General features: G+C 44.5%; 1 protein-coding gene across 1 annotated transcript in view; it reads left to right on the forward strand.

The window, feature by feature from the left end:
- LOC114669142 (probable E3 ubiquitin-protein ligase HECTD4) overlaps window positions 1–25171 on the forward strand; it is a 206396-nt gene that overhangs the window by 109236 nt on the left and 71989 nt on the right. The window contains 11 exon segments of the mRNA XM_051921368.1: window positions 2197–2386; window positions 5148–5229; window positions 5669–5871; window positions 6837–6972; window positions 11581–11763; window positions 12927–13091; window positions 17015–17184; window positions 20306–20421; window positions 22707–22810; window positions 22903–23064; window positions 23271–23419. Of these exon segments, the coding sequence (XP_051777328.1) occupies window positions 2197–2386; window positions 5148–5229; window positions 5669–5871; window positions 6837–6972; window positions 11581–11763; window positions 12927–13091; window positions 17015–17184; window positions 20306–20421; window positions 22707–22810; window positions 22903–23064; window positions 23271–23419 (1660 nt within the window).

The following is a 25171-nucleotide window of genomic DNA, read 5'->3' on the forward strand; positions in this document are numbered from 1 at the left end:
TAGTGCTGCTGCTTTGCAGTAAGGAGACTGTGGAAGATTGTGGGTTCGCTTCCCGGTTCCTCCCTGTGTGGATAGCGCTTTGAGTACTGAGAAAAGCGCTATATAAATGTAATGAATTATTATTATATTATTATTGTCGTAGGTTTAACTGCTGTTGTAGTTCAGTACTCCCCCCATTCATTCACATCTCTAATGAGGTGGAATTAGTGCCAGAACAGACTGACCTTTATTTTAGGTGTACCGTCGCTTGTCGAGGGTTTTCAAATAATAATAATTCTTTGCATTTATATAGCGCTTTTCTCTCTACTCGAAGCTCTCAGCAATTGCAGGTTAAGGGCCCAACAGAGCAGAGTCCCTATTGGCATTTTACGGGATTCAAACCGGCAACCTTTCAATTGCCAGTGCAGATCCCCAGCCTCAGACAGTTCAAAATACAGCTACGAGAAAAGGCATTTCAGCAGTAGGTACAAAAAAAAAAAAAAAGCTCCACATATGTTCTTTTTAAAAGTTGTAATGAAATTTAAAGCAAACCGTTGTAAAAGGATTCAGACCACACAGCTAAAAAAGGTTTGGGGGCAGCCACCCGTATACTTGAAACTGGCTGTGAAAAAAGCAAAGAGTAGTTTGATAGGCCTTAACAGAAATGAGTCCAAAACAGGACTGGCGAGACGTAAACATGGCGGTTTGAAAGCCGGGCAGGGGAAATGACATCATCTGGGCAGGAAATGGAAGTGATGTCATTGGGTCCCGCAGCAGGAAGTGATGTCATTGAGCCCAGCTGCAGAGGAAAAAAGCGAAAGGATCAGTGCACTCTGCCACCCCCTGGTCCGGCATGGAAGTATCCTTTTTTGATAATATCCTTTGCACACGTGTGTGACACAGTTCACACAACAAAATAAAGAAGAAAGTTGATTATACACGCACATGAAAGCCAAGTGTTTGTGTCTATGATGAACCTCATTAAGTTTCATAGGATACATTTCTTGATGTTTCTATTTGAAATACAGCAGAGTATCAAGAACTTTAAGTGCTTAAGGAGAATAAAAATAATCTATTATCTGTGTGAAAGCCCCATTCTATTTAAATTAAATAAAGCTAAGGTAAATTTACTGTTAACATTAAAGTAAAGGATCTTTAAGAAACGTCCACCTTGGCTGTTGCCCTGGTGGTCTCTCCCAGAATTCCTTGAGAATGCGCAACATGCGATGTTATCGGCACAACCATACAAAGGTCGATACATGTGTTTTCAGCTTCTCCAATTTTTGGATAATAACGCCGTCTGGTGTGTGTGTGTGTGACCTTTTTACGTAAACTCTTTTCAGTTCTTTGACTTCTTTCATGATTAATGGCTTTTGATTTTTTTTTTTTTGTTTGTTCGTTTAAACATTTCAAGCTTGGTGAAAGATCAATTTTTCTTTTGGGTCATGAACCCGCACTTATTTTTTGGCCACTTCTCATCTCCTGTTCCCAAAGTTATAAAGTTTTTTTTCACTGTTTTCTGCTGAGGGTGAACAACAACTTGTGTAAATGATTCTACAATTCTCTGTGTGCGGAGAACAAACCTGCACAGAGTACGTAGTTGAGCTTTAGTGCAAGTCTTGTTGTAACACCTAAAATATGATCAGCCTTTTTATTTTTAGACTTCGGTATCTGTTTATGGACAGTGGGACTTACGTATGTAATAGTTGTACTTCCTTTGTATAAATTTTACGTTTACTTGAGTTCACTTTCCTCTGCCACATATCTGTGCCCGTGTCCTGGGGTTCATCAGTGCCGACTCTTGGACGGAGGACCTACAAGGCATCGGTGTTAGCAGCGCACTGCCATCCAAACAAGTCAGCGTATTTTCAAAGTTGAGTGTAGCTACTGGCATGTCACAGGCACAGATTTGAGAATTGTACACATTTTTTCCTTTTCTGCGTATTTAAACCTTTGCTGTTCCTAATACCGCAATGACCCACACTTGAAACCCTGAATTTAAAAAATATTCAAGATACATTCTACCACTTCCTTAAGCATCATCCTCATTTTGGGCTGCTTTGTAGATAAAGAGGTGGAATATCTGGTCAGTTTTAGTGTCCCCGTCACGTTGGAATCCAGATATGACGAGGACTTCCTGTAAGCACATGAGCTACGGTACCAGACCCGCGGTGTCTTTGCTTCTGCGAATTTTAATTGTTAACCTTCCATTTTCAGGCTGTCAAACAGTTCTGTCACCCAGTGCCTCCGAGCCGGACACCAGTTTAACTCGAGCCAGTCCCAAAAACTCCTTAAAAATGGATAAAGACCTTGGTGAGGAAGGGGAGGCGGTGGATGGCAAGCTGTCCATCTTCATTCACAAAAGAGAAGACCAGTCCTCACATGAAGTGCTGCAGCCACTTTTGAGGTACGCGCTTACTTGGTGTTTCCACACATGGTTTGATATGATTTGTATCCAATATGTAGAAGTTTGTTCACATTGTATTAGAATGGTTTTGTGTTTAATTTGAATTTTTCACCCATTAATCAGTTAGCTGCATTTTTATTGCAGTGCATTCATTCACTCGTGAAATGGAAATACCTTCTCTTTGAAAGTGACATTTGATTTTGTCATAAATGATAATGCTAATATACAAAGTGCAGATTATGAAACATGCAGTAGATCTTCCGAATGTTTTCTTTGCTCTTTATCTCAGTAGGTTAGGTTAGTATCATCTCACATATGGGTGAGTCTCCCTGGTCTGTTCGTCTTCTTCCTGGTCTGGTGCCAGGTCTATGAGTTTATGTTCTTCTGCATTTCCACTCATTTCACACATGTCGCACAGTCAAAACTTTCTTTTAAATTCGATTTGCAACTTCCCTGGTAGACATACCCTGTTGTGAGGTCCCAAAAACTTCCAGAAATGTCCACTGGGGTGTGGTGGTTGGGGAGGTTTACCATCAGACTCTAGCTAATACAGTGGGAGGTCTGAAAATCAAGAGTACATCTTACAATAAGGATTTAGGAGTCGCGGTGGACTTGACACAGAATGTCATGTTATATAGCGCCCTCATGACGGGGATTTAGGAGTTGCAGTGGACTTGTCACTATCACCTGCCAGACAGTGATCACAAGGATAAAAGAATGTCAGGTTATGTACACAGGTTGTATTCAGGTTGAATACACAATGGAGGGTCAGAAAATCAAGAGTCCACCTTTATGAGAAGGAGTTAGGAGTCGTAGTGGACTATCAACTTCCAGAAAGTGTTCGGAAGCCATTAAGGCGGCTAACAGAATGTCAGGTTATATAGCTCCTTGGTGTGCAGAGTACAAGTCACAGGAGGTTCTGCTCAAGTTTTATAACACACTCCTGGGTGCAGTTTTGGTCTCCAGCACTGGAAAAAGTCCAGAGAAGAGCAACCAGGCTAATTACTAGGGTGAGTTAGGAGGAAAGATGACAAGTGCTGAGCCTTTTCAGATGATTAAGTGGAGACCTGACTGAAGTGTTGAAAATTATGAAGGGAATTAGTCCAGCGGATCGGTACGGTGACTTTAAAATGAGTTCATCAAGAACACAGGGACACAGTTGGAAACTTGTGAAGGGTAAATTTCATACAAACATGAGGAAGTTTTTCTTTACACAAAGAACGATAGACACTTGGAATAAGCGACCAAGTAGTGTGGTAGACAGGAGGACTTTAGGGACTTTCAAAACTCGACTCAATGTTTATTTGGAAGAAATAAGTGGATAGGACTGGCGAGCTTTGTTGGGCTGAATGGCCTGTTCTCGTCTAGAGTGTTCTAATGACAATGACCACGATCAAATATGGCAGCATAACTCCTACAATCACAAAGTGAAGTGATGAAGTGGGCTACAGTGCAGGAGTGGACTCTCGTCTTTGTGGAAACCAAACCCTTAAATGGAGTCTGGTTGAACAATGAACATCGTGCCTCCTGCTACTTAACAGATGATCTCTAGAAAGCTGAAGACAGTATCGCTTCATCAGCTGTTCAGACTGAGGGATGTTGAATCCCCTGGCATGTGTGAAGGAGTAGGTAAGATGTCAGTCAGGGTTTCTCCTTCAGAGTCTTGTTTTATGTCCCTGTTTCTTCTTTGTTGAACCATTTATGTACATGTGTCTATCATTCTTTATGTAAAGAAAAACTTCCTAATGTTTGTGCGCCATTTACCCTTCACGAGTTTCCAAGTGTGTCCCCGTGTTCTTGATGAACTCATTTTAAAGTCACCATCTCGATTCACTGGACTGATTCCCTTCATAATTTTAAACACTTCAATCATATCTCCTCTTAATCTTCTTGTTCTTAAACTGTAAAGGCTCGGCTCTTTTAATCTTTCCTCATCACTCATCCTCTGTAGCTCTGAAATCAGCCTAGTCGCTCTTCTCTGGACCTTCTCTAGTGCTACTGTATGCCCTTTTGTAGCTTGGAGACCCAAACTGCGCCCAGGACTCCAGATGAGGCCTCACCATTGTGTTATAAAGGTTGAGCAGAACCTCCTGTGACTTGTACTCCACACTTCAAGGCGCTATATAACCTGACATTCTCTTAGCTTTCTTAATGGCTTCTGAACACTGTCTGGAAGTCGATAGCTTAGAGTCCACTATGACTCCTAAATCCTTCTCCTAAGGTGGACTCTCGATTTTCCGACCACCCATTGTGTATTCAAACCTCACAATTTTACTTCCTACGTGTCTTACTTTACATTTACTGACATTAAATTTCATCCCCTGTAGCCCTGGACTCAGCCTAGTCTCTCTTCTCTGGACTTCCTCTAGTGCTGCTATGTCCTTTTTGTAGCTGCACCCAATACTCCAGATGAGGCCTCACCAGTGTGTTATAAAGCTTGAGCAGAACCTCCTGTGACTTGTACTGCACACATCAAGGCGCTATATAACCTGACAGTCTGTTAGCCTTCTTAATGGCTTCTCAACACTGTCGGGAAGTCAATAGCTTAGAGTCCAGTTTGACTTCTAACTCCTTCTCTTAAGGTGGACTCTCGATTTTCTGACCACCCATTGTGTATTCAACCTCACATTTGTACTTCCTATGTGTAATTCTTTACATTTACTGACATTAAATTTCATCTGCCACAAATCTGCCCAAGCCTGTATGCTGTCATTCCCCACCATGTTACGACTTCTCTTTTTTGTTCATTTCAACATTGCAGCAGTTCAGAAGGTCGGCCATTCCGCTTGGGTACGGGAGCAAATATGGAGAAGGTGGTGAAGATGGACAGAGATATGACCAAGGTAAAAAGACCCATATGACATACGTGAGGAAATTGTCGTTGACTTTCCGCCAAACCATTTTTTTTTTTTTGTAATGTAAACTTGGATGAGCATGGCGGCTTATGTGTTTACGCTCAAGCGTATCGTACTTTAGGCTGGACTTTTCCACAGTGAACACCCTCTCATGGTGCTTTTCCTGCTCATCATGATAACAGCAGGTGTGTTTGTGACTTTTAGCTCGAGCTGACCGGTTTTCGAGTGTTGAGTGTCTGTCGTGCAGTGAGTGGCCACAGTCCGATTATCACCCCGGCAGCCTTCTGGTTTACAGTCCTGCGTTTTTAGCTAGGCCACGCTGCCCTAATAGTTCCATTGCTCTGCTTACATTCCCACAGTACATAGAATTCAAACACTAAATTAATTTTTCTTGCTATGTATGTGATTTGTTTTTTTATCTCCACAGACTGGCTGCTGTGAGGTGATCACCGAAGAAGCTGCATCTGCTCTCCGCAAAGCCACCAAATGGGCCCAGTCTGGACTGATTGTGAGCGTGGGACCCCCCGTTGAGATCGTGAGCCAGGAAGCAGCCAGCGGGTTGTCAGTGGGTGATAAGAAGAAGACGGCGCAGACTGCCGTCTGCAGGGAGAGGAACACGGAGCTGGCCAGGTAGCCCAGTTGCTCACGTGTGCAGCTATTAAAGTGGTCTCCCGTAATGAAGACGTTCACGGTACAGATCGGGAGCTTTCAGGCTAGGATTCTTAAATTCGACACAGACGTCTTTTGCTGCCTATCTGCATATCCGTGTGTCATCAATACAGGAGCCCCCGTCGCGTTTCTTGACACACTTCTGCTAATCGATTCATTGGCTGAAAGTCCTGAGTGTTGGTGTGTCACAGAGAGAGGATGTGCAGCATTGTTCATGATGCCACTCAGTTTTGTTTTAATTCTCTCCTGCAGTTACTACCTCTAGGGGGGTCCAGATAACTGAGCCTGCCCTTTTAATTAGTTAGTTGTTTTGGTGGGCCTCTCTTGAAGCCGCAGAGTTGTAGTCACATTAAAGAAACGCAGACTCCCAAGACAAAGTTCCCTAGTGTTGCCGAGACCACTTCAGCCTGTCATTGATGGGTACCCCCAAAGTATTTGTAGCAACGGACCACCTCTATACCCACTCCCTGAATAATGATTGGACATAGAGGCTCTTTGGCGCAGTTCTTGGTTTGGCTGAAGTTAGGTTGCCAACAGTTGGCTTTCTTTTCACTCAAGTGAGTGCGGCCGTACCCCTGTGACCTCTCTCCTGAAAAGAACTGCAGCTCATTGGCCACTTCCTGCCCCTTGTCTGTTGTCTATAAACTTTACGGACTCTAGCGTATGAAATTCCTGGGAGGGCAAGTTGGTACCAGCACATCTGGCGTCAACAGTTACACGGCATTCAACGTGGCTTAGATCCTTGGGCCTTGTCCATTGTAGAATTTGGTCAAGCATCAGCTAAAGCTCTTGACCATTTCTGTATGCCACGTAAACTGTGTTTGCACCCACATGACTTGCTTTGATAAGCAGGTGGTCTTAAAAAAAATAGTGCCCACTCTGTGCGTGTGTGCCATCTAGTTAACCCAATGTCTCTCCCTCTTCAGATCAGATCCTGTCAGGCCTTTCATCAGCGGCCATGTGGCTAACAGTATGGCAGCAGAGGTGATTGCTTTGCTGCACAGTCTTCTGACGGCACCCGAGTCCAACACGGCGCTCATCTGGACCAGCACGGCTGAAAAGGCAAGTTCTTATTGCTCTTCAGAGTGGGATGTTGTACAAGGCCACTCGGATGGAGTCATATCTTGTTGTACAGTACTGTGCAAAAGTTTTAGGCAGGTGTGAAAAAATGCTGTAAACAAAGAATGCTTTCAGAAATATAAATAATGATTGTTTATTGTTATCAAGTTACAAAATGCAAAGTGAGCGAACAAAAGAATAATCTAAATCAAATCAATATTTGGTGTTACTACCTTTTGCCTTGAAACCAGCATCAATTCTTATAGGTCCACTTGCACAAAGTCAGGGATTTTGTAGGATTCTAGTCAGGTGTCTGATCAACCAATTCTACCAAACCGGTGCTAATGATCATCAATGTCACACGTAGGTTGAAACACAGTCATTAACTGAAACAGAAACAGCTGTGTAGGAGACTTCAAACTGGGTGAGGAACAGCCAAACTCTGATACCAAGGTGAGGTTGTGGAAGACTGTTTCATGTCATGGCACGATTGAGCACAGCAACAAGACACAAGGTAGTTGTACTGCATCAGCAAGGTCTCTCCCAGACAAAGATTTCAAAGCAGACTGGGGTTTCAAGATGTGCTGTTCAAGCTCTTTTGAAGAAGCACAAAGAAACGGGCAACGCTGAGGATCGTAGATGCAGTGGTCGGACAAGGAAACTTAGTGCAGCAGATGAAAGACACATCAAGCTTATTACCCTTCGAAATCAGATGATGTCCAGCAGTGCCATCAGCTCAGAACTGGCAGAAACCAGTGGGACCCAGGTACACCCATCTACTGTCCGGAGAAGTCTGGCCAGAAGTGGTCTTCATGGAAGCAATACCTCCAATGTGGAAACAAGGCCAAGCGACTCAAGTATGCACGAAAACATAGGAACTGGGGTGCAGAAAAATGGCAGCAGGTGCTCTGGACTGATGAGTCAAAATTTGAAATATTTGGCTGTAGGAGAAGGCAGTTTGTTCATCGAAGGGCTGGAGAGCAGGCAACAGTGAAGCATGGTGGAGGTTCCTTGAACGTTTGGGGCTGCATTTCTGCAAATGGAGTTGGAGATTTGGTTAGGATTAATGGTGTTCTCAATGCTGAGAAATACAGGCAGATACTTCTCCATCATGCAGTACCATCAGGGAGGCGTATGATTGGCCCCAAATTTATTCTGCAGCAGGACAACGACCCCAAACATACAGCAAAAGTCATTAAGAACTATCTTCAGCGTAAAGAAGAAGTCCTGGAAGTGATGGTATGGCCCTCACAGAGCCCTGATCTCAACATCATCGAGTGTGTCTGGGATTACATGAAGAGACAGAAGGATGTGAGGAAGCCTACATCCACAGAAGATCTGTGGTTAGTTCTCCAAGATGTTTGGAACAACCTACCAGCCGAGTTCCTTCAAAAACTGTGTGCAAGTGCATCTAGAAGAATTGATGCTGTTTTGAAGGTAAAGGGTGGTCACACCAAATATTGATTTGATTTAGATTTCTCTTTTGTTCATTCACTGCATTTTGTTGATTGATGAAAATAAATGATTAACATTTTTGAAAGCATTTTTTCACACCTGCCTAAAACTTTTGCACGGTACTGTATATCTTATTTTCAGCTTTTTAGTCTTGGGTTTGTTTTAGTATAATTTTGTAATCAATATTTTAACACTTCCTTTGACGTTTATATGCAAACCTCTTCATACAAGATGCAGTTACTAGCGCCATCTATTGGTGAAATCTTGAACTATTCTTCATATAAAAATTTAATTTCTTAACATGGATTAATTGATCAATTAGTGAAACTGATTATTGATTCATGTATTGTCATCGTAAGTAAGTGTGCAAAATTTCAAGTCATTTGGACAATAGGAAGTTGGTTAAATATCGATTATAAGATTTATACCAGACAACAAACAGGTGAAGTTAAAATAAGCTTGGTAAAAAAAAAAAAATAGCGTCGGAAAACAGCGCAAATCAGAAATGAACTTTAAAATAAAGCATTGAACTGAAAAACAAACCATTTCATCAGATTCCTTGGTGTTGAAAACCCCAATAATGATATGCAGCTCAATACCCGAGCCAGAAAATAACCTGACGATAATTTACAAAAAGCCCCAGGATCCCTGATAGTTGGAGCTAAAAGTCAAAATCTCAGTAAACAAAAGCAAAAAACGTAATCCAAAATAAAGTCGAGAGACGCTAAGTCGCTACTGTAGCTGCTTGAGATTACATCTTGCCTGAAGAAGGGGCCTGAGTTGCCTCGAAAGCTTGCATATTGTAATCTTTCTAGTTAGCCAATAAAAGGTGTCATTTTGCTTGGCTTTTCTCTACATTCATAATGGCTAACACGGTACAACACCCTAGTACTACTGTAGCTGCTGAAATATAAGGGTAAGACGCATGTCAAAAGAATTCTAAGAGTCCAAGAGTTCGTTTTAAAGGTATTTAATGAAAGGTAAAAGCAAATAATCCACACAAGAATAAAAGAAAAAATAGTTACACACTTAGAATAAAAGGCAAAAAAAAGGGAAAAATGTATCTTCTTTAAACTTAGCTTTTCTTGAAAGACTTTAGTTATTTCTATCCATATTACTAACTGAAGGTTGTAGACCGGATATGGGCGCTGGGCGCAGGGCGCATTGAGGTGGACACGCACTGCCACACTGCTATGAGCCCCCCACAGAGAAAACAAAAACGAGAGGATTCAGCGCATATGTGAATCACATTATAGTATTACAGTACGGAATCCCCAGACGTCCAAACTACACGGCGTAAACCGGATATGGACGCAGGGCTGAACTTGCTGTGCTCCACTCTGCCAGCAGTCGGTGTCAGCAAAGGCAATGGAATCACGTCTCCACAAAACGAGACCGCTTTACTACAGATATGCGTATGTAATTAAATGACATTTCCCCAGACGCACCCACCCTCCATGATATGTCATCCATCCAGATATCGGACGGAACAGAAACTGATTGCCATTCTTGGATTTCCGATTCGCTAGCGAATCGCGGGCTTACTTGTACTTAAAGGTTCTTAATTTCTTCTTCTGTACGCCTTAGCGTATGGTGCGGTACTTAAGTAAACAAGTTTTCTTTACTTGTTATTTCTCACATTCAAAGGGCCCGTAGGCCATCGAGCACTGTTACGTGCGGTCACGTTTCTTCTTCTCTACTTAAAGGTTCTTAGCTTCTTCTTTTGTACACTTTACATACGGCACAACACATAAATTAAGTGCTGTTTTCTTACATATTTACTTCACACACTCAAAAGGCTCGTAAGCCGGTTGGCACATAGGCAAGTGCCCAGGCACGGTCACGCACGATCACGGTTAAAAACCGTATGCCTCTACACCTGTCACTAACTAACTGAAGACTAATGTTTACTCCAAGCTGTTAGAAATGGTAAGAATATACCAATACGATTCTATTTACGGGGGTTATAGGAACCTCCCATTATTTATGCATTGTCATCTAAGAAATGTTCATGAATCTTATAGAACAAGGAAAATGGCTCTTACAGCTAATTAACACCGAGAAACCGCTTTGTTTCTATCCAGAAAACTTGGATACCGGTGCCTGTGTGACATCACATGTCAAGACCTCCTATTGTTACGTGGGAAAAATGGCATAGCAACCGCAAAAGGAAAAAAAAACATACAACCAAGACTTCTTATTTCTGAATTAACTAAAAATGATACCAAATTGCAGATATGGATTCCACATATTCCATAACCCCTTAAAAGAAGAATTATACAGAAATATATGGAATCACGACAGAAAAAAGAGAAAATTCCAAGATAAAATACATTCTGAAAAGCAAAAGTAAATGCACAAAATTATCAGAAGAATATGAAAATACAGCAGTAGAACATAGAAGGCAGTCCAACAAAAGTCCAGCTTATAAAACCCAAAAACAAATGTAAGTCAAGAAATCAAGAAGACGACAAAAGGGCTGATAAAGAGAAGACTGCTAGACAAACTAATGCCACAGCAGCCCGGCTATGGCAGCCAGAGCCTTAAGTAGAGTTCTCCGGTAAGACCTGATAAACAAGTAGTTATGGGGAATGGGACGGGGCAAAAATCACAAATATCACAAAAAATTCAGAAAGAGCGGAAAAAAGGTTGCCATAGTAAATTGCAACAAAGCCAAACAACTGAAGCGTCTTAACACCCAAAGCCACCTCCTGTATAACATGTCCCACGCGTTGGAAGCTTGACACGGCTGTCCAACCAAACGAGTTGTTTTCCTTTATTTGGTCCTGTTTTGAGTTGGCCTCCTTGTGTTTAGGTGTAGGCCGACTCCCTCATATCGTCAGTTGTGGCTTTCTACTCAACAGTGGTAGCTGAGACCATTCGGTTTCTTTTTCTACACCTTCTTATTGGTTCATTCAGTGAGAGGAAGTCTTTATTTTTAGGATTCCTTCCCACTGCTCCTTACTTTAAATGTTGAATGCAGTGCTGGCATTTTTACTGGACCACGCGCTTTCACAGATGGGTCCTGCTCACCTCCAGTCGGGAGCTGGCAGCCGCTGCGAAGTGGCACAGTCGCACACACTGACTGACCGGTTAGAGCGTTCGCGATGGCCGGTTCATTTAAACTTACACACGAATGTTTTCCAATTCTTGTAGGTCCTGTCTCGAGCTCTGATGTTCATCCCCCAACTTGGAAAATACGCGGAAAGCATCTTGGAGAATGGCAGCAGCAGTGGCAGGAAATTGGCAAAGTTGCAGGCCATTGCCCGGCAGGCTGTAGCAGCTCTCTGCGCACTCGGGGGATTCAAGGAGACCATTAAGATTGGCTCGGAGGTTCAGGTAAGAAGTGAAACCTTCCAAGCTTTTCATATCAATAGAAGGTGTTGGTGCAGAGGGTGAGTGAGGCTCGTCCACAGCCCCGGCAAATGTCCTGCTGTCGCCACACACCGTTTACAGAAGGTGAAGCCGTTCACATCGCTGCTTCAAGAGCAGGTCTCTATTTTGTCACTCATATGGCCAGCTGCATAACACGAGATGGGACTTTAGAAGATGATGTCCAGGTGCGACTTGGTCAAGCAGCAGGCATTTTTCCGGAAAATGCTCAGCATTTGTAAATCACCCACACATAACACTCACTAAACGTGACGATTGCGTTGTACAAGTCCATCATTTTACCCACCGCAATTTATGCTAGTGAGACGTGGCCCTTGACAGAGAAAACAGCCCACAAACTGTAGTAGCTGTGTACCACCAAAGATGCCTCCGGAGAATCCTTAAGGTCACATGGAGTCTACAGGATATTGTGGAGGAATGCAGACACAAGTTTGCAGGGAGCATCTCTTGGATGACCAAAAACGTGCAGATGGAGTGGAAGCCCACCGAAGGACTGCGGCGAAGGGGACGTCATGGGATGACTTGGAGAGCCACGTTGCAACAGGACCTCCAAGCCTGCGGCGTAACTTGAGAAGAAGCAACTCAACTGGACGCTGTCAGAGCTTGATGTCTTGCGGTCAGCTTTGGACAGCCATTGCTTTGTGTGTTGGGTCCACATGTGGTTATTATTGTGCCATATCTCTGCTGATTAATAATTTTAAATAAAGATGAGTGAGTGAGTGGCACGTAGTGCTTCTGCCCTACAGATCAGCATCATGGATTCAAATCCCATTAAGCTTAGGTGGACTGGTGACTTTAAATTGACCCAATGGCATGGGTGAGTGTGTGGTACTGTGGTACTGTCCAGGGCTGGTTACTACCTTGTGGCCAGCAACCTCTGAATTGTAATAAGACACCACAGAAAATGGATAGCAGGCCACAAGACGACTCGCCACACTGGCAGGAAATGTTAGCTTGATGCTCGTCTCACTTGCGTCTGCTGTAAATTTGTAATTTGTTCAAATGGCCAGAATGCATTTTAGCAGCTTCCTATTTTGAAGCTTTTATCATCAATTGTCGAGTCCCGAGTTTTTAAAAATTGGTTGTTTGCTTTCTCATCTTGTGCACAGGTGCTGGGTAAAGGAGTCCTGGGCAGCGTGGGGGTGGTGATGTCGATCAACGAGCAAGAAGGCATCGCCATCGTTAAGTTTCCCTGCTCGGACTACAGGAAGACATGCAAAGCTTCGGATGTCTTGACAGTGCCAGTGTCCCGGCTCTGCACCCCGCGGTCCGAGGTTTGAGTTTCTTTTCTAATTTAAGACGTCACTTGGAAGCAACTGCCGCATGGCACAAATTACATTTAAGTTAACAGGAGCCCCCCATCTCTGTCAAGACGGTGATTCTGCTTTGTAAAAGTGGCAGACTTAGTACAGTAACCCCCTTCACTTTTGTGAGCTCCGTTATTTGCATATTGGCCGTGAACTATTAAATGAACGATAGCAGAAACTTGCAGATGGCCAACAGTATACTGAAATGATTCATATCACCTAAAAAATCATAGTACAGTGGAACCTCGGTTTGCGAGTAACTTGGTTTACGAGTGTTTTGCAAGACGAGCAAAAATTTTTAATAAATTTTGACTTGATAAACGAGCGAGGTCTTGCAGTACGAGTGGTATGTATACGCTTTGTCTGTTGAGCGTCATGTGATCACAACTGAGCTGATGGTTCTTCTCTCTCTCGCTGCGGGATTGTGGGCAATCGTCTCCTATTCTCCGTCTGAGTTGGCGTGCCTCACTCATATAGTAAACATCCGTACGAGTGTATACTGTTTACAACAGCATTAGCATTGTGACTGTGTGTGTGCACGCGCACGCTCATGTGTGAGTGTGTGCTCGCGTGTGCGCTGTGACTTGCGAGTCCCCGTCTTGCACCCTAAAACACGAAGCTCAGTCTCCGTACTTTAGCAACACCAGCTTTATTCAGCGTGAAACAGCAACAGCGCGGTTATTTATTGTAGCGAGATCTCCCGCTCTCCTATACACAGACACAGCAGTCAGGCAGGGCCCTGCGCATTTATAATGTTCCTGGTATCACCCATCGACGGCAGGCGCTTATAGCATGTCCGCGATCTTTTCGGATTCGCTTTTACGGCGAACTGCTACAGCGCTGGGAGACTGCGATTGCTTTGGGACGCTCTTCCGCGTCTCGTCCCGTTGGGTGCAATCCCACAAGAGTCTAGAAACTCGCACACACCAGCCATGATTCTTTTCAAAGGTAAAGTGCAAGTTAATTTGTTTTATGTATTTTTACTTTATATTTTGTATTAATCATTTTTTATATGAATAGTTTTGGGTTGTGGAACAAATCATCTGAGTTTCCATTATTTCTTAGGGGGAAATTCACTTTGATATACGAGTGCTTTGGACTACAAGCACGTTTCCAAAACAAATTATGCTCGCAAACTGAGGTTCCACTGTATATATAAACATTAAGGTTATTTAACATTTGTTATTATATCTAAAAAAAAAAAGAAGAAAGACGTGTGAGGTGGCGTAGCAGAGGTGTTAAACACTGTGCTTCTCTGTAGTGATCTGTCGATTTTAACTGAGCCGGGGAGCCTCCTTGTGTGGAGCAGCAGATGTGATGCTTCCCCGGCTGTCTTCATTCACTGAGCTGACGCTCCACACAGCATTCCAGGTTCTGACCTCAGCCTTTGAGACTCTTCCTCCATTTGCTGTCTGCCCTCACACTCCTAATGTGCCACTCAGTCCACCACACGTTACCCCAACTCCGTCAGCCTGAAGCCCCACCAGCATCCACCCTAGCCGATGGAGAGGCGGTGGTGGAGCTGCAGAGGTAGCCGTCCTCCTCCCTCTACTGACCCTGCAGACGGCACTCCAAATCCTTCCAGCAACTCCTCTGAAGAGTCAAGTATGGCCATTGTAGGTGTGAGCGGCACTCGCAGTTGGAACTGGATGTGTTAGAATGGATTCTCTTGCTCTTCTCAAGGCTCTTTTAGGTGGCTGTGTATTCTTAACAGGACCACCTGCCATTTTTATGGGCTCACCTGTCACCAGTGACGAAATGCCAGCTTATATAATGGATGATGGCAGATTGTCGGCGCCATTGCGATATCAAGAATTGCGAATGTTGTTTCCAGTACAATAAATCGAAAGAGTGTTAAAGCCTGGCCTACCTTACCTAATCGTAGAATACGTCTGTCAGTGTGTTAGTGTGTTGTGAATTTTCACATTTGCTGGGGTCTTAACCCCTCACCCTCGTGAATATGAAGGCGTTACTGTACATATTGCATTATCGTGGGATGAGTGGAATTGGATTGATCTGTTATCACGCCATTAACTTCACAGACACACGTGGACTGTCCACACAAGCGTTAATTATGAGTGATGCTTGCACAGCCCATCGCTCCTCAGTATTCCACATGGATCGTACGGATCTAAAATTGCAGTTTACCAGGCAATTCGTAAAGTCTGTTTGGCTCTGAAATATTTCCTTCAGGTTTTCATAGTGTTTTCTGGACACCTGCGTGTGCAGACAATAAAAGAGGCGTTTCATGCCACTGCAGGTAGGTAATACACAGGTAAAAACACTCACAGTTCCATGAAGAATCTCACAATCAGCCTAACATTTTTATTACCCAGGATTTCCAAATGTGATTGAGGCACATGGGACTGATCAGAGTGGAGTTTGATCAAACATTATTTGGAAAATGTACCTCTCCTCCTGATGAATAATCAGACACAGTGTCTTCATCAAATATTTGACCTTCGTCAATATCTCGTTGGTCAGACACAGGTTCTAGGGATATGACATTCCCTGCAACAGACCCAACAACAAAAGAGGGCAATATGGAACATACCAATGGCACACATGGAGGACAAAAATATGCAATGACCATCCTTTACCTGAAATGAAGTGACCACTGCATCCTGCCACTGGTTCTGAGGAGGAGCTTCCCCTTCTGGAATGCCCTCAGAAACAGGGCGATGGGCATTTTTGCTTGTCTGCCTTCTTATTAGCTTTAAAATGAATGTTTTTTACATTAGATATGATTCTTTATGTCAACAATTCTTTAAATAGTTATATACCAATATTTACCAGTTTGAAGTATATTCTTGTACTTCACTTTAACCTGTTCCCATGTTCTCCTTGTGCTCACGTTTGATCTGGAATTATGACATATTAAATAATAATTAATCTGATACATAGGAAATTAAACGCTGCATTCAGTAAGTACAATGCACACTACTTAGCGTTTAATTTGTCAGCCACTTTTTGCCAGCCGTCTTTTCTGGTTTGGGCTGCTTTTGCAGTGTTACCCCTTGTGCATATTAAATCTTGAAATTCTTCATGTCCTTCGAATAAAAGGTCCTGCTCTGCTTCTGTGAAAACACATGCACCCGTTCTTCTGTCATTTTGTTACAGCCTATCAAAGACTTGCTGATCATGTTTTCTAGACTCAACATATGTGGGCTTTTCACACAGCGCGGGTGCGCGCATTCATCTCAGATGATTAGATCCAGCTAGAATAATCTAATACACGGCTGCGCTTGAAAAACCGACTTATCCTGGATGAGTGTCACCGGCATTAAATTATCCAAAATGAGGCACCTGATCTCGGATGATTTAAGCGCCGCACGGAAAATATCCCCCAGCTCTCCATCTCCGTGATCCTCAGCAGGTCAAAAGACAACAAGCTCCTTATTCAGGCACTCTGCTTATATTTCTCTGGGGAGCGGAGCTTGGGTTGCTTGGAGGGGGCGGGGCTAGTCAACATCTCCTGGCGATGGGTCAGTGCTGTGGAGGAAACCAGAGATGCAGTTAGTGGCAGCACCCCCACCGTCGCTCCAGGCTGCCATCTGCTGGCTGAATGCAGCCTGCAGTAAGTGGTTTTAAGCAAGTTTGTCTGGGATATTGTAGGGGATCATGGTGGTGTCAGCCTTGAGATCTCGGCTGAATCATTGTACGTGCCATAGCTAGTGAGTCCCTGTGTCGAGTACGGAGTGCTTGTGTTTGTGAAGTTTAGGGTGCAAGAGTAGACCATCCCAATAACAAACTTGGTAAATTCCACTCATCCCACAACCATACAATCTTGAAAACATTTCTCATCAGGCCATTTTTCCCCTCCGTACTGCAGAACCTGTCGTGATGTTGAGGGTCTGTGTTAAGCTTTCTCATGTTCTAATTGGTTTTAGGCCCTCCCGCTCTACAAGCTGTCGATAACGGAGAAGGTGGTGCAGGCCGTCCAGTCCATGCTGCTGCCTCAGGAGGGCAGCCTCTCGATTCATACGTCGTTGCCAGCCACTGGAGACGGCTCTAGCCCCGTCATGGCCGTAGTGCGCCTCCTGGCAGAGATCAGAACAAGGTACAGTAGGGGACTGGCATGTATCTGTAGAATGAGATCTGTTCAATTCAGTTCATAATACTTACATGAGGCATCATGGGAAAACTGTTTGTGCAGTTGGCGTGCGGCTCTTGAATGTTAGTTGATGGGATACGCACAGGAGTTTTGGAGGCATGTACCTTTTAGGCCTTGCAACTGTTTTACTCCATTTTCTTTGTTTTCCCTCTTTAGTTCAAATTTCTATCCTGTACCTTTTCAAGTCAAAGTCTTGAAGTCAAAGTGAACTTTATTGTCATCTCAACCATATACAAGTATACCGTCCTTTTCCTTTTGACTTCCCCCTCTGTGTCCCCCCCCCCCCCCCCACTCACCATCATCCCTGTCTCGGCCCCTTTTGTGGTCACCTCTGCGCACTTCAACCTGCCCCTCGGTGAAACTGCACACTTGTAGCTGCTCATTGTCACCTCAGTGGTTCTCCTGTGCCTCACCACACCACATCCATTTGAAGTCTGGACCTTGGGGGTGGGGGGACACCCAACTCATCAGCTCCATTTCCCAGGAATGCCATGGAGATATCTGGGGTTACGATTCCACCATTTTATTTTTCCTTATCCTTCATTTCAGGCTTTTTATTTCTAGCAGTGGATTTTGGATAAGAAGATTATTTCATTGTTTTTAACGTATGTTGCACTGTTTCTGATTTTGTTATGAGTGCCACCGTTATGTGAATCCCCTCACATGAGGCCCTTTGATGTGGTCACGTAGGTCACGACATCTGACGTTGTTAATGCAACAGGAGTAAAGTTCGCCTCCGAGTCTGGTGACTCAGTGATATTCTTTCTTTTTTTTCATAGTCTGAGGCTCACAACATTTTTGGCAGCGTTTCCTGACTTTGTTTTTGGGGTTTTGTTTGATTTCTTGGTGTCGATCTCTGCGTGCCTTGTGACTACGCCTGTCATTGTCGCTGTATCTGGGAGCCCGGGTGACCTTTGGGCTCTTAAGGTTGACTCCACAGTTGGCACTCAACCTTAGCACTTTCTTTTTTGTTATCTTTAATTCAGTCATCTATGATACATTTAAAGAACAGCCTTCTCTGTGTGATTTCTTTTTAAGTGTTGTTCTCTTTTTTATGTTTATAGTGCGCAGAAGTTGTTGAGCTTACTTTTTCCTTACTTTGAAAAGCACCCTTGTTTGTTAGACTAAATTTGTGAATTTCTCCTTGGGATTACTAAAGTATCTATCTATCTATCTATCTATCTATCTATCTATCTATCTATCTATCTATCTATCTATCTATCTATCTATCTATCTATCTATCTATCTATCTATCTATCTATCTATCTATCTATCTATCTATCTATCTATCTATCTATCTATCTAATCCTGCCAACTACGCTATCTGTCTGTCTGTCTGTCTATCATTAGTTGAGCATTTCCCGAGTTCTTGAATTAACTAATAAGGTATAATCTGCCATTTTGCTGGGATCCTGTTTTGAGCTCTGCTCGTCTAGACAGACTCGCGTGTTGCCAGGGGTTATTTACCAGCATTCGCACCGTTACGACATCATGATGGTGTTTTCAAGCTCCCTGTACGTCCAGAATATCATTCAAATTCTTGCAAAGAAAATGCTTTCTGTATGTACTTGCAGTGACGTCCTTAGAACTCTTGGTTTACAACCTTGCACTCCTTTGACTTGCAATATCTGTTTTGGAACATGGCCCGGACACAGACAGGCGGACACCGATGGTTCACCCAACACACATTTATTCACAAACTCTATATTTACAAAGTGCCACACACAACCCCAGTATTTCCCCAAAGTCCAGGCCCTTCCAATGCCTCTCTTTCTTCATGCCGCCTCCTTTTCTCTCCTCCCGAGCTCCGTCTCTCTTCCTCCCGACTCAAGCCCCCGAATGGAGGGAGGCTGCCCCTTTTGTCACCACTCGGATGTGCTCCGGGTACCTCCCAATAATCTTCCGCCAGCACTCCCAAGTGTGGCTGAAGTACCGGCTGCACACCTGGAAGCACTCTTGTTGTCCCTGGTCGTCTTCCTCCCAGCACTTCTGGGTGTGGCGGAAGTGCTGAGGGCCAGGACTCCTCAGGCATTGGGGCGGTGACCACGGGCCCCTGTACAGTTGTTCTTGAAAGTTTGTGAACCCTTTAGAATTTTCTATATTTCTGCATAAATATGACCTAAAACATCATCAAATTTTCACTCAAGTCCTAAAAGTAGATAAAGAAAAACCAGTTAAACAAATGAGACACAAATATTATACTTGGTCATTTATTTATCGAGGAAAATTATCAAATATTACATATTAGAGAGTGGCAAAAGTATGTGAACCTTTGCTTTCAGTATCTGGTGTGACCCCCCTAAACGTTTCCGGTAACTGTTGATCAGTCCTGAATTTTCGCCCATTCCTCCGTACAGAACAGCTTCAACTCTGGGATGTTGGCGGGTTTCCTCACATTAACTGCTCGCTTCAAGTCCTTCCACAACATTTCGATTGGATTAATGTCAGGACTTTGACTTGGGTTCTGAAGCAAATAGTGGAGAAAGTCAAACCTGCCCGTTGAACTCCAGCCTCCCTGGTGCGCCACACCATTGCACCGCACTACGCACCGCTCCCCTTTTGATAGCAATCAACGTTCTAATTGTGTCAAAGCAATAGGAGGGCAGGGGTTCCCCCATGAAGTCCTAATCTTGTCAAAGTGTGTACTTTTGCTTCATGAAGGCTACACAACTGCTATAGTGAGTGTCAAAGGAAGGAGGGGGACAGGGATTTAGATGAAAACTGACGTAAATTTTCCAGTACCATAAATCCCAAAATGCTGGTACCGTACTGTTTTAAAATGTGTTTATTTTTTTGGTGCGTTTCCAGTGCCAGTTTACCACAACAACCCTGTCATCTATGTGGCAGAACATCTCCACCCTCCTGTCCTGGCCTCTCTTTCTGTTGGCGTCCATTCCCCGTATTGCAAACACCAAACATCAGGCCTGCTGCCTGCAGACCTCCTCATGCGCCCCTACCTGTTCTGTCAATACAATCGGGACAGCCCTTGCAGGGGACCCTCTTGTGTGGGTTTGTGTTCATTTTCACATCTTAAAACTTTACTTGATTGTGATGTTGTGTGTGCCAGGGCGTGTCTAGTGATGGCTCAGCTCCTGGAGGACAGCTCATTCTGTGAAGAGTTCATCCAGCAGTGCCCAGCAGCCGTCGAAGTCCTTAACCTGGTGGCCCAGGAGTGCAGTCCCGGTGAGTGTCCCATTTCAGAAGAACCTCGTGTGGTTTATTTTTGTCCCTCAGTCACCTTGGATTGTAGTCCTTTTAAATATCGTTTTGCAAACTCCAAGCATCAGTTAGCCATTCTACCTGATTGATGTGATGGTCATCCTTTCCGACAGGTTCTCCCATCTTAAGAGAAGGCTTTGAGAGCCTGTTAGGTTCTGGGTCTCCTCCCAGATCAAGGCCCTTTCTGCTCAGGTGTTCCATTTGACCAGATGGCCAACTCTAGGAATAGTCCTGGTGGTTCCTGACTTCTTCCATTTCACAATTCTTGAGGCCAGTGTGTTCCTAGGAGCAATCAGAGCTTTAGAAAATGGTTTGATCCCCTTGCCCTGATCTGTGCCTCACCACAACTTGATCGTGGAGGTCTACATAGAGGTGTTTCATAGTCGTTTTTGGTCCTGTCATTGTCCTTTAAATGATGTTTGGCAAGAGTTGCTTCCATCCATATTGATGAAGTGTTACTGAGATGGTCTTCCTTCCATCTCATCAGAGGACTTTTGGGTTCTGCGTCACCTCCCTGCCCAAGGCCCTTCTTCCCCAGTTGCTCAGTCTGGCTGGATGGCAAAGTCTTTAAAGAGTCCTGATGGTTCTAAACTTTAGTTCTTGAGGCCACTTGCTCTGGAGTGCACTCCAAGCTTTAGAAATGTTTTGATCCCCTTGACCTGATCGGTGCCTCACCATGGAGGTCTACAGAGAGCTCCTTGGACTTCATGGCTTGGTTTTTTTGTTCTGACGTGCTGTGTGAATTATGGGACTTTATCTACACAGGTGTGCACGTGTGCCTTTCTAAACGATACGTCCAGTCTGTTCAGTTTGTCACAGATGGACTCCAGTCAAGTTCTAGAAACATGTCAAGGAAACAGCAGGTACCTGAACACAATTTGGAGCACCACATCTCAGGCTGTGAATACTTCCAGGAGTGAGAGGCCTTTCTAAATGATGTTCAGTCAGTTCAGTTGGCCACAGGTGGTCTTCTTGGTCACCTCCCTGCCCAAAGCCCTTCTTGCCTGGTTACTCAGTTTGACCAGATGGCCAATTCTATGAAGAGCCCTGATGGTTCCAAACTTCTATTTCTAAATTCTTTAGGCCACGGTGCTTTGGGGTGCACTCCAAGCTTTAGAGATGGTTTGATCCCCATGACCTGATTGGTGCCTGACCATGGAGGTCTACAGAGATTTCCTTGGACTTCAGTGTGAATTGTGGGACTTTTTATACATGTGTGCCTTTCTAAATGAAATGTCCCATCTGTTCAGTTGGCCACAGATGGACTCCAGTCAAGTTCTAGAAACATCTCCAGGAAACAGCAGGCTCTTGAGCAGAGTTTGGAGCACCAAAGCCCAGGCCCTGAAAACGTCTAGGAATGAGAGGCCTTTCTAAGTGATGTCCAGTCAGTTCAGTTGGCCACAGGTGGTCTTTGCACATTGGGTTCTTTGTCATCTTCCTGCCCAAGACCCTTCTTACCCAGTAACTGAGTTTAGCCGGATGGCCAACTCTATGAGGAATCCTGATGGTCCCAAACTTGTTAATTTTTGAGGCCACTGTGCTCCGGGGTGCACTCCAAGCCTTAGAAATGGTTTCATCCCCTTGACCTTATCTGGACCTTGCCACCATTTGATTGTGGGGGTCTACAGAGAGGACTTTGTGGCATGCAGTGTGAATGGTCGGACCTTCTGTACACCAATACGCGTGTGACTTTCTAGTTTAGTTGGCCACAAGTGGACTCTAAGCAAGTTCTCAGCACATCTCAAGGAAAAGTAAAGCAAACAGGGTGGCACCTGGGCACAGTTCGGAGAGCCCCAGCAAGTACACAAATGAGAGATACCATAATAAATTTGCAAATGTTTTGAAAACCTATTTTTCATGTTGTCATTATGCGTTGTTGAGCGTGGAGCGTTGGGCAGAAATTGCAAATTTCTCCATTTTAAGTTAGATCCACAATACAATAAAGGGTGCAGAAAGTGAGGGGGGCTGAAGACGTCCTGAATCCACGGTGTGTAACTGAGACCAGGACTCAAACAGAGGTGACTCCCATTGCTTCAGACATCTTACTGTCCTGCACCCAGATGGCTTCTGGGAGACATCTTAACCCCACTCTCATTGTCTTCTCTGCACATCATTTGTGACTTCAAAGTAAAGTCTTGGGTGAAAACTAAACCTTCTTAATTCTCCAAGATGACCGCAAAGATGTCCCAGAAGCGCTGTGTGCTTGGCGCATGGGTCTGTCTCACTTATCGAGCTGCTCTGTTTTCTAGGCGAACGACTGGCTGTCGTGGAAGCGCAGTGCGAGAGACTAAGGATGCTGTATCGGGACTGCGCTCGGCCCCCTCCGCCTCCTCTCCAGACAGATCGCCGACAAGTAGGTGCCCACTTTCTAAAACGGAAGGGCCTTTCAGGCCAACCCAGAATTGTCTACATCACCAAAGCTTGTTGTCTCGGTTTCCTTTTTAGCCCAAAGAGATCACGTGGTGTCCTTCTCGGGTTTTCCCTCCCGTCCGTGCCTGTATGTTCTCCTCTCGTCTGACATCGGTGACCTTCCTGGCTGACCCGAGTGCTGGCGGAGGTCTGCCACGTGGGACCTTTATCTATGCTACGTCTCCCGTCCCTGTGCAGGTAACCTTATAGGAAGCTGATGGGGTAATATGCGGAAAGATCTTGTTGTTTTTTATAATAATAATAAATGTGAAGTATTGCAGACATCCTAACTGGTGAGGAAACGACATGTCATGAATGAAACTTCAGCCTCAGATTCATAGAAATGGTGGCTTTGTCCAGGAAGTGGTTGGTTCTTAGTTCATTTCTCTCTTGCTGCTCTCTAGGCCCCTTCTTTCTACTGGGAGGTTGAGATCGTTTCCTATGGAGACACGGATGATGACAGCGGGCCAATTGTGTCCTTCGGATTTGCGACGGAAGCTGAGAAAAGAGATGGTGCGTGGACTAACCCCGTCGGCACCTGTCTCTTTCACAAGTAAGTGTGCACTTGAAGCATCCAGCATGCACAGGGCCAAGTCCACAGTAGAATTCCGTTCACGTGATTATATTTTTTATAGCGTTCTTTACTCAGAGTGTAACTGGCTGTGGTTGGGCGGTGGAAGGACAAACTGGAATCAGTCAGAAGTTTGGGACGCCAACCGGGCTGTCACCAGACAAAGTGAAAAAAACGAAAGAGAAAAGAAAAAATGTTCAAATGTGCTGTTCCCCAGTCCGGGTTTCCTCCTTCTGCAAAGTTTAATTTTGTGCTCTGCTGTGCAGCTTACTCGGGTCTTGCAGCAAAAGACGCCTTTCTTTAGGCTGAGCTATGGTGAAATGCCTGGAAGGGGCGGGGTGACGTGCCCTTACTGGGCGGTCTCTCGGAGCTGTGAGGGAAGAAGAGAAACCGGACAAAGTCAGTGGTAGCCCCCCTCTTGTCTCGGCGGGTTTTTACACACTTTTCCCTAACCCTAACCCTAATCCTCTAACGTCCATGCCCGAGAAAGCTGACAGGTAAAATGCAAGTACAATTTTACAAATGCACATAAAGACCATTAAAACAAAATTTCCATTCGGCAGCATCCCATGAAAAAAAATAAACCTCTGAGGGGGTTCATATCAGATATAGCAGACTCTACTGTACGGGGAGAGTTGGTTCCGGTTCATAATTACTGTATGTGACCAGCATGGGGCGGCATATGGGTCCCTGGGAATGCGTTCTTTTTAGAAACGCAACTCCCATCTTGAACCTCTATATTGTAACCACTAGGCGGCACCACTGAGATCCAAACCACAGTCACAGTAATGCCCAAGCACAATTCAGGATTTGTCACCAAAACACTTTTCCACAGAAGCACTGGCCACAATACACAAATACAAAATACTCTCCTTCCTCCTCAAATAAGCAAGACTATAAGCTTTCTTTTAAGTCTGTCCCAAGTCGTATGGAAACCAGGGCAGTCCTCACCTGGCAGCACCATCTGGCAATAACCCAAAGACCCCGACAGGGCTGTTTTTCCGGACTCCAATGCCACCCTGGGGGTGTCTTAATCGGGTTTAGCCCCGAGGAACAGCGCCACCTGTCGTGTAGGGGAATGAACTGTTCCCAGCATGCCCGTTTGCCCAGTCCATCCATTATTGCTTCCCGGTCAGGCAGGAATCCATCTGTTATCCCAGCTAGGATGCCTGACCTCCCTCCATGGCACCTATAATATATACCCCTTCAGTAACCATGGCGGAAATGTCAAGACAAGAGAATTATGGATATATATTTAACTTGTTGTAACATGCAGCATTCACTGCTAATATAATCATTTATAAATACAAATACAGCCGAAGAGGAACCATTGGAACAGTACAATCATTAGTCAGTTCTTCACTGGGAGTCTCCGCTTTGCGCAGGAGGCATTCTTCTTGGAGATGTGATGCTGCCTTGAGTGGCCTTAAATGCCCACACATTTCACAAGTTCTCTGAGCTCTTAGTGATGAGTACCACTTACGATTAGGCTCTCTGACGTCCCAATATGGCACATTCTGTCCCTGTTTGTGAACAGCTGCACCTGCCCTGTCAGTTAAGCATGCTTACTTCCGCTCAAAATCTATTGTACGTTGAGGAGACAAAACAACATCAAAGGATTTGGGGTACCACCCTGGTGACCCCATATAACTGAAAACACGCACCAAGAGGTGACGCAATGGTAACGCTGCTGCCTCGCAGTAAGGAGGTCATTCGTATCATGAGTCCTGCCAG

This window comes from Erpetoichthys calabaricus, chromosome 18, assembly GCF_900747795.2.
Source record: "Erpetoichthys calabaricus chromosome 18, fErpCal1.3, whole genome shotgun sequence".
NCBI lineage: Eukaryota > Metazoa > Chordata > Cladistia > Polypteriformes > Polypteridae > Erpetoichthys > Erpetoichthys calabaricus.